The sequence below is a fragment of the Cynara cardunculus genome, assembly GCF_001531365.2.
Source record: "Cynara cardunculus var. scolymus isolate 2C chromosome LG 4, CcrdV1, whole genome shotgun sequence".
Taxonomy (NCBI): Eukaryota; Viridiplantae; Streptophyta; class Magnoliopsida; order Asterales; family Asteraceae; genus Cynara; species Cynara cardunculus.
Window position 1 is genome coordinate 18,480,830 of NC_037531.1, and position 9,712 is coordinate 18,490,541.

The following is a 9,712-nucleotide window of genomic DNA, read 5'->3' on the forward strand; positions in this document are numbered from 1 at the left end:
TTAGATGGACAAATCAGCCAAATCAAAAGTTCTTTCCACTGCTTTACACCAAGAGGCTACTTTCTTCTTTCTCAACTCCTCATTCAAGACAGGATAAAAGCACATATGTATTAACAAGTATAAAAGCAAATGTTCCATAACTGCTTCTGGCCTCTCCTTTCCTACATGATTGGCCCAACATTGCTGCATGTTGATTGTCTAAACATCCAAATTCTGAAAAATCAACCATCCATTAATTTCATATATGGCCAATTAACAGGAACTTTATAGCATATAAATAAATTTAGGATAGAGAATTTTCCCTTTTTATCCTCCAAAATTATTTTGGATTCTACTAGAACCAACTTTTGATAATAAAAAAAAGGGTCTTCAAAATCTCTATTTTTGTGATAACCATGAAATTTTTATCATAATAATAGAAGAGAAGTATGAAATATTAAAGTTTAGGGTAACAATTGATAAGACTGAAAGCCAAAGGGCCTGTCTTGCCATTCGTTCAAATGGAATATCGACAGAGACAACAAATAAATTTACCTTCTTCTCTGGACCTGTGACTTTGGACAACAAAAACGGTTCCATAATCACCCATATAAATACATCAAATGACTCGCATCCATTTCAAAGCTTTGAAAATATTAGTTTACCTACAAAACGAAAAGTAGCAGCTGTAATGTGAGATCCAAATTCTAAGGTTCTTCAACCCTCAAATCGTCAATCGGAGGTAAGATATGCTTAAAAAGAACAAACTGACACCTAAAGTCATGATAAAACTCATCAAGATAGGTGATTCCGACAAATTCTCTAAAATTTGATAAAAATTGTTTTCGACAGAATGACCAGGTATTTCTTCAAAATGAAGATAGAAGAGAGAGAACATAAAACATATTTGGAGAATTGTTGAGATTGGGCTGGGTTAGTTCGTCTCTTTTTGGGTTACGTTGGACGGATTGACGAATTGTTTGATTTCTTTTGCACCCCTGATCTATATAACCTCGACAATGAAGTTGCCAAGTAGGTGCAGATTCAAGAGAAAAGAACATTAGCCCAAACTAATGAATTGCTTATAACCAATCCAACGGTTTCAATAAGTCCCATATTTGAATAATGATGGTTGAAAGAACCGGTTATAATACTAAAGGGCCTTTGGATTAACGATCCAGACCTTTAACCTCATCGGAAGGTCAGGGGCGCAAATCTTACCAAAGGTGAATATGGTATTTGAGTTCTTTTGTTATATTTTCCGTATATAAATACTATGCACTTAAAAAATGGTTACATAGGATCGACCTTATTTCTTTGGGGAACCGACGATGACCACGTTTTTGTACTTTAAATCCATGGTTATAGATTGACCAACATGTCAAATTATTGTTAGTCAATAGCATATTGCGTTGAGTGAGGTTTTTGATCTCACACAAATATAATATTGATATGTATTTAATAAATCATTTTAGTTCATAGCATTTCATCAGCTAAGGTTTTTGATTTGATACCCACATATAATGCTCCAATGCTATCTTATATCTCCAAAACACAAAATTATGGTTAGTAATCGGTAAAATAGACTTATACATTGAAATTGAACGTTGACTTTGTGATTCATATTAAGTAAAGTCGACTCATACTAAGAATATACACATATACAATGTTTGAATTAAGGATACCACACACTACACTCTTAGAAGAAAGTCGACTCAAGAACTTCATTGTCATGTTAAGTTTTTAGTACATGTACCGTGCATGGACTGCCTTTAGACAGTCACACAAATAGATGAATTAAGTGGTTGGCAATGAGGTCTGCCTGGATTGAAATTGACCATTGACTTAACGTTTTACAAGTATTATGTAATGTTCCTAAAAACATATGGAAATTTGAAAGTTTGTTGGAACATGAAAATGTTTTTGTTTCATTCACATTGAAAGTGATTAATATGTACTCCTTACACCATCTTATCAATCCAAAAATGCAAAAGTTGTGGCCGTCAATCATGGCAAAAGTGAAAGGAATTGAGATAAAGCATTTGATCACCTAAACATCCAGGCATTAACGATCTCTTTCCTACGTGACCAACAACCTGTGGTTATATTAAATTGATTTATTATCAGCACAGAGGGAGTCACTACTGAATTGAAGATTTTTATCTAAGAGATTTTTCTAGGGTTCTTCAACCCCCAAATCGTCGATTGGAGGTAAGATTTACATTTTAGGCTTTCATTCACTTCCTATTGTTATTTAGTATGTTGATACGAGGCGAATAATTGGATTTCGAGATGATGATAGAAAGCTATTTAGGTTGCTATCCGGCTCAAGAATACTGGATAACAATGATAAAACCATTTAATGTAGAAATTAAAAAAGAAAATTCAATGAAATCGATCAAAAAAACCAACCTGAATCGTGCTTTGGTAGGAGTAGATCATTATATATGGTTAAGGATTGGCTACTAACACATTAGGAGACTACATTAAGAGCTGATTGAATGAAAATCAAAGGAACTTGAATTGAAGCCGGTGGTTTTCATGTGCATGTGCAACTGTGCAAGAAGGAGTTGTAATTGGATCTGGGTTGCTGGATGTAATTTGAGCCTTGACCCACTTTAATTAAATTGAGTAATGCGCTGCGACCGTGAGTTGGGTCTCTGAAATCTGGCCCAAAAAAAATTAAAATGACAGATGTTGGGTTTCATTTCTTATATCCAATGGGTGATTTAATGGGAGTGGATTCTCAATCCAATTCTTTAACAATGATACAAATTAATTAATCATTTTTAATGTGTTAAAATTAAAACAAGAGAAGTTAAAAATTCAAAACCTCACACAACAAATTTCAATTTAAGCAATTTGACAACAAATGAATTGGATGATAATTGGACAATGGTTGGATGGGTAATTGGATGGTCTTCAGATGATTAATGGGATGTCGGTCGTTCGATTCGATTTGGTCTGTTCTAGACTGTCATCCGAGAACCGACCGATACAAATTGGATGTTGAAATATTCAATCCGATCGAATCGAATTACAATTTGAATATCCAATTATGCTCGATCAATTATAACTGAATAGATGGGTTCCTGATTCTTTTCTAGACATCCGAAGACACAACCACCGGTTCCGTTCACCTGGCAAAGGGAAGGTTCTTAAACTAAACCAATTTTATTTTTTCCTTTTAATTTCAAGGGTCCCTCATCAATTGATTTATTGTTTTTATTTTTAATACAAATGTTTTTCACGTATTTTTAACTAATAAATATATATTTTTGAATTTTTGTTGATTTCAATTTTAATTTGAATTTTTTTGTTGTATGACAATAACCAAACTTAATTAGCTGCACATGTGTATATAAATTTATAATTTATGACTTTAATTTATTACAATTTTTAATTTTTATGGTTTTTATCAATATAACTTTTATTTTTCGTTATTTTATGTAATTATTTCATGTCATCTCAATGGTGGAAAAAATTCTAAAACTACCTGTATTGTTCATACATCTTTTCCAAATGTCATATTTTATGACACTCAAGACTTTAGGAGGCCTTGTAATGGTAGGAAGGTTAATTTGATAATGATTGGATGGTATTCAGGTCCGCTTACACGCACAGACAAGTCCGTTGATCGACCATGAATAGTCTTGAGTATCGTAGATGAATCTCCATGGACACAAGGGGTTTTAGTAATGCATGAATTCGACCCCATGAAAAATGGGACTTTCATTGCATCCTCTAACGCTTACCCAAGTGGTTTTGGTTTCATTCGTGTTATCGTGTCTTGTAAAATATAAGTATATATTACAATGGCAAAACTTAATGTGTTCGATTAATCAAAATTTCAAAAACATATCTGGCCAAAAATGAAGTAGATTGTTGAAGTGTTGTATACGTTTGATCACGATTCTTCAATTATTTTTCAAAGTCATGATAGTTTAAGATACAAGACCAGAATAATGTTTTATATATTTTATGAGTAGTCTGATGCACTAAAATGGGAACAACCTTAGAAAAGAGGTCCTGAGGTCCTTTATTGCTTTATCATCCCTTAGATTTCTATCTTTAGCATCTAATTCCATGGAAAGGGTGGTTTCAAGGTTTGTGCTCTCCTTGACTAAAGCTTCATAAATCAAGGGCTGAACACTTGCAGCTAGTAGAGTTGCGCTCTGTTCCGTTATATTTTAGGGGCTGTTTATCAAAGGCTTAACGGGTAAGCACTTACCAAGTCATATTAACTTACATGATGGGTATGATAAGGACCAAAAATATTACTCGGTAAGAGCGAGACAAGGATCAAGAGTTACCCGTTAAGTGAGGGCGATGACTCTTTCGATCATTGAACTTGTTTTACAATAAGTTGTTTGGGCCTATTCCAGTGAACTTCTCAAATCTTGAGAACAACAAAATGAAACAACTTAATGTTGAAGACAGACAAGTAAATTCCACTTGGTTTTACTTGAATGATCCAAACATGATGTATAAACATAGCTTTGAGAAATGAAAACCAACACTTGTAATATAAACAAAGATAGATTGAACATAATGTTTATGCACCAAGTAATCTAAGTAAACTTTGTAATGAAGAAAGGGAATTTAAAGAAAAGAAAAGAAAAGCTGTTGAATGCGGTTTTCTATGCGGTTTTCTGGTTTAGATGGACAAATCAGCCAAATCAAATGTTCTTTCCACTGCTTTACACCAAGAGGCTACTTTCTTCTTTCTCAACTCCTCATTCAAGACAGGATTGAAAGTGGTGTCTTTCTTCATTCTCTCGCCGTTTGAGAATATCTCTTCTTCTGTCCAAACTCCAACCGCTAAACCAGCTGCATATGCTGCACCCAATGCTGTTGTCTCAATGTCTGCTGGTCTCACCACCGGGCTACCCAATAAGTCAGCCTGCAACATCACTTCACTTCTTCAGTATATAATCTACCAACTAATATTGATTGTTGATCACAAAATTAGAAAATCAACAATATGTGCTTTAGAAAATGTACCTGAATCTGCATAAGAGTGTTATTAACGGTTGCCCCTCCATCCACCCTAAGCAAGAACTGTCCCTTTTCGTTTTTGATTTCCCCCTTCTCACCGGCGTCTTTATGCATTGAATCCAACACATCTTTCACTTGAAAGCACATACTTTCAAGAACAGCCCTGGCTATATGAGATTTGTTTGTAAACCTAGTAATCCCGATGCAAACACCACGGGCATCATCACGCCACCATGGTGCAAAAAGCCCATTGAAAGCTGGAACAAAGTAAACACCACCAGTTGAGTCAACCTTTGAAGCCAAATCTTCAATTTCACTAGCTGAACTAATGATCCCTAAACTGTCTCTGAGCCACTGAACAGCAGCTCCAGCAATGGCAATTGAGCCCTCCAGAGCGTAATTTGTAGGAGCATCTTTTCCAAGCTTGAAGGCTAAAGTGGTCAACAACCCATGTGTTGATTGAATCGCTTCTTCGCCTGTATTAAGAAGTATAAAAGCACCTGTTCCATAAGTGCTTTTGGCTTCTCCTTTCCTACAAGATTGACCCAACATTGCTGCATGTTGATCACCTAAACATCCAGAAATTGGAATTCCAGGAATCAACCATCCTTTTCCTACATGACCAATAACCTCAGCATTGCTCACAATTTTCGGTAAAATCTCCTTGGGAATCTTTAGTGTTTCCAATGTAGATCCATCCCAATCGAGTGTTTTCAAGCTCATAAGCATGGTTCTTGATGCATTAGAGACATCAGTCACATGTACACCATTATCAACACCTCCAGTTAAATTCCAGATCAACCAAGAATCTATGGTTCCAAAAAGAGCATCCCCTTTCTTAACAGCGTCTTTCACAGCATCTACATTTTCCAACAGCCATAAGAGCTTCAATGCACTGAAATATGTGCTTATAGGCAAACCACATGATTCTAGAAAATGGGTTTTCCCCCCTGATAATTCTTTCTCCAATTTCCTACAAAACAAAGAATTTAAAAGCTATCAATATGCCCAAAAAATGGCAAAATAGAATCTTGATCAAGATCCCACAAGAAAGGACTAACAAGAATACAAGTCATTCAAAAACAGTATGCCCAAAAAAATGGCAAGATAAAATCTTGATGAAGATCCCACAAAAAAGGATTAACAAGAACACAAATCATTCAAAAACAGTATGCCCAAAAGATGGCAAAATAGAATCTTGATCAAGATCCCACAAGAAGGCTAACAAGAATACCAACCATACAAAAACTCAAACGGGTTACCAAACTTTCGATGAAAACAAAGTAGGTTTAGATCAAGAACTAGAAGTTGTGAAAAAAGATTGATGAAATCGAAGCAAATATACCTGCAAATTGAACTGGTTCGAACATCCATCCAAACAATGGCATTATAAAGAGCAACCCCAGTAGACTTGCTCCAAACAACAGTCGTTTCCCTCTGATTCGTGATACCAATTGCTTTGAGACCATTATCAACATTGTGACCATTAGCTGTTGCTTTATCGATGGCCTTCGCTATACAAATCTTCACACTTTCAAGAATCTCCACTGGATCATGTTCGACCCACCTGTAAATATCAAACAGAAACCCAAAAAGGAAGATTTTTTCAGATCTTTTTCACAATTAAAATTCAATTATAACTGTAAAAAATTAAAATTATTGATTACCCTGCTTGTGGGCAGGACTGCGAGAACTCGACTTGATGAGATCCAATGGGTTGAGCTTGCTTATCATAGATGATGAATCTAGTGCTTGTCGTTCCTTGATCGATGGACCCAATGAACACTTGTTCATTCGCCATCTTCTTTTCTCGTTATTGTCGAACGAAATTTCTCAAATCCAGGAAAAACAAAGCCTAAAATTGGCGATTTTGTTGGAAATTGGAGAGGGTTATGGCTGAATTTATAACTTATTGAGACTTTGGGGATTTCTTGTTGATTATCCTTCCTTGTTTTTTCTGATACTCAACTACCCAAAAAGGTCATAAATCATAATGGTTGACCCTTTTTTAGATAAGATTTTAAATTAAATTTTATAAAAGTTAAATGCATAGTTATCTAAGAAAATGATTAATTTTTATTATTATTTAAATATAAAATATTTAAATAATGTTAAAGTTGATAATTTAAACAATGGTATTATAGAAGGTTTAAAATAAATCAAGATTGAAAAATCAAATAGTTGATTTTACTAAATAAAAGGCTATCATATTTCTAATTAAAAAAAGGTTTATTATATTATATTAATTTGATATATAAAAAACTATATTTTAATCTAAAAACTTAATGATATAAAAGGTAGTATGATTTATGCATGCTTTATAAGGAATATAATACTTAATTTGATATATGATTCATAATTATTTTATCTTTAAAAATATTTTTTTATTAATTTGGATATTCAACCCGTTAAGCGAGCCGACTACTTTTAGGACAACCATCCGTTTTGCAGATAACCCGAAATCATCGTATTTAAACCTCTGTAGCTACAAAGGAAAATGTGTTTTGGTTATTATGAGAAAAATGTAGCATAAAATAATGTTGATATACTTTTCTTTCACAAGGATGGGTGTGGCTTTTTGGTACCTTTTCTACTTCTCATGATATGTGTGATTGAAGTTTTCACCATCAATTTACTTCCACTTGTTATATGAACTCATTTGCCCCTGAATTTGTATGTATATGGAAGGGATAAAATGCAAACCAAGTCATTAGTATAAGTTATGAAAATCATGGATTTTATTGTTTAGTTTAGTGGAATTTTTTCATAAAATTGTTTCAAGTAATTCATTTCTTGATAAAATTGTTTTATATATTTTTGTTGTATGTGAAAATGAAGTTGTTTCATATATTTCTCATTTTTAATGAAATTTGTTTACTAAAATTGATAGAATGAAGATGATAATGTCCATAATGAACGTCTTCCACAATAGACTTGATGAATCAACACTCATAGTTAAAGAAATAAAAAATTTATTGGTTGAATGAGCTTTTCATGGTTTATACTAATGGAGTGGTTTGCATTTTCTCTCTCCCCTATATATATATATATATATGTATATGTATGTATGTACATACATACATACATACATATGTGAAAGATCATGCAAGAAGTTAAATGATGTAACCGTTTTAATCTCAACCGTTGATAAAACAGATGAGTGATTAGGATTGGTTTGCATTTCTTTGTTCAGATACATAACAAATTCAAGTTTGAATCTCTTTATTTGTCTTGCCGTTAAACCAACTTAAGAAATAACTCTTCACATGTGGTGCTCAGGGGGCGGGTTTCATATAGGGCCACAAATTTTTTGTCTTCCACATGGAATATGATATTACCGATAATCAATATTTTGTCCAAACATACATCTACTATTTTACAAAACATCCACTTAAGACTTACAACTTTCAGTTTTGAAAATTATAAATTTCTAAACATCAGATAAAAAAAAACACTTACACAGTGAAACAACAAAACATGAAACGAGTTTTATATCTCTAGAAAATAACATTTACGAATGATTAAAGGTCTTTGATGATCTCTTTAGCAAATAAGAGGTTAATTTTGCCGAGGATGATGTGATACAATAATTCTAACTTAACATATTTTATTTTTCATGATGTTTTCTTGCTGATGCGGTTTTGCAAAAATAAAGAAGGTGCAACAGATTGAACCTCGTACATCTCACATGCACCGTAACACAACTAACCATGTCATTATGACTTTTATTTTTACAATTGTAGCATAAGAAGCCTTGTTACAACATATAAAGCAAGAAATATCAATTTGTTTTTCCTATGTCATAGTTCTTACTTAAAATACGAGGCCTATATACTATACGGGATAGTGAGGGAGATGCTTCTTCTATTTATACTTGTTTATTAGGATCTTTGCCCTACGTTAGCCAGTTTCAACTCTGTACCATACTGAAATAGCTTTTGTCGCACGATTAAAATGGGTTTAATCCATATATGGGTATTGAAAAGATTTTATAGGATTCTTTATTAATTACCAAAACAAATAAGATTCGATTATGTATCACAATTTCACCACTACAACGATGGCTTTTTTTTTTTGTAAATATATTGATAAGATAGTTTGGTATCCAAATTGTATCAACGATTGTGATTCTCTTTGTGTAGTGTATATAATTCGTGTTTATCATCTAATAATAATTAAAAAAAAGTAAAATATATCAAGTCAAAATTACCATGTTATATAATCGGTCGTATTAGTAAAATCGATCATTTAACTTCAATTTTATTTCATTCTAATATCATTTATCCTTTAATATTATTATACGCGTAGGTATTCATAAGATATGTTTTTGATATATCGATATTTTTTTGCACGAAAATATATCTGAAACTGAAAGTGATGGTTTTGACAAACATACAAGGGCTAATGGTCCACCGGTAAAAAATAAATAATTTAAAAATAAATTTAAACTAAATGACATTTTGTAACTGTTAGATAGTATTTGTATTGGTGATTTTAGTGTCATCAAGTATTTTGATGCAATTGTGATTTTCTTGAGATCAATTAAGGCAACGGGTAAACATACATAAGTAGGAAGTGTGGAGTGCACACTTACAAATGTCATCTCTATCACTTTAGATCGTCATAAAGCGAGAATCAGGGACAGCGCCCCTAGCGGGGTTCTAAGGGGCAGAGCCCGTTGGCGGTGGTAACTCTGAAAAAAAAGCATGCGAAGTCTGAACCTGTGTATTCAGAC

General features: G+C 33.2%; 1 protein-coding gene and 1 long non-coding RNA gene across 2 annotated transcripts; both read right to left on the minus strand.

Annotated features, from left to right (window-relative positions):
• Positions 1-109: 109 nt before the first annotated feature.
• Positions 110-2,577, minus strand: LOC112511153. Its single transcript, XR_003069069.1, has 3 exons — positions 2,392-2,577; positions 535-644; positions 110-213 (listed from the first exon to the last, which is right to left on the minus strand). It is a non-coding gene; the product is annotated as an uncharacterized LOC112511153 (long non-coding RNA).
• A 1,903-nt stretch (positions 2,578-4,480) lies between these two features.
• LOC112511152 (glycerol kinase-like) lies at positions 4,481-6,927 on the minus strand. Its single transcript, XM_025116631.1, has 4 exons — positions 6,645-6,927; positions 6,323-6,544; positions 4,984-5,950; positions 4,481-4,882 (listed from the first exon to the last, which is right to left on the minus strand). Exons 1-4 carry the CDS (start codon positions 6,776-6,778, stop codon positions 4,637-4,639), a joined length of 1,569 nt encoding a protein of 522 aa, XP_024972399.1. The 5' UTR covers positions 6,779-6,927; the 3' UTR covers positions 4,481-4,636.
• Between the last annotated feature and the right edge of the window lie 2,785 nt (positions 6,928-9,712).

What these genes read in the sequence shown, in the direction of transcription:
- LOC112511152 (XM_025116631.1), bottom strand. Translation starts at nt 6,778, where the DNA reads ATGGCGAATGAACAAGTGTTCATTGGGTCCATCGATCAAGGAACGACA. An exon ending in CAGTCCTGCCCACAAGCAGG is followed by an intron (nt 6,545 to 6,644) that starts GTAATCAATAAT and finishes TGATATTTACAG; the next exon opens with GTGGGTCGAACATGATCCAG. An exon ending in ACACTCTTATGCAGATTCAG is followed by an intron (nt 4,883 to 4,983) that starts GTACATTTTCTA and finishes GTGATGTTGCAG; the next exon opens with GCTGACTTATTGGGTAGCCC.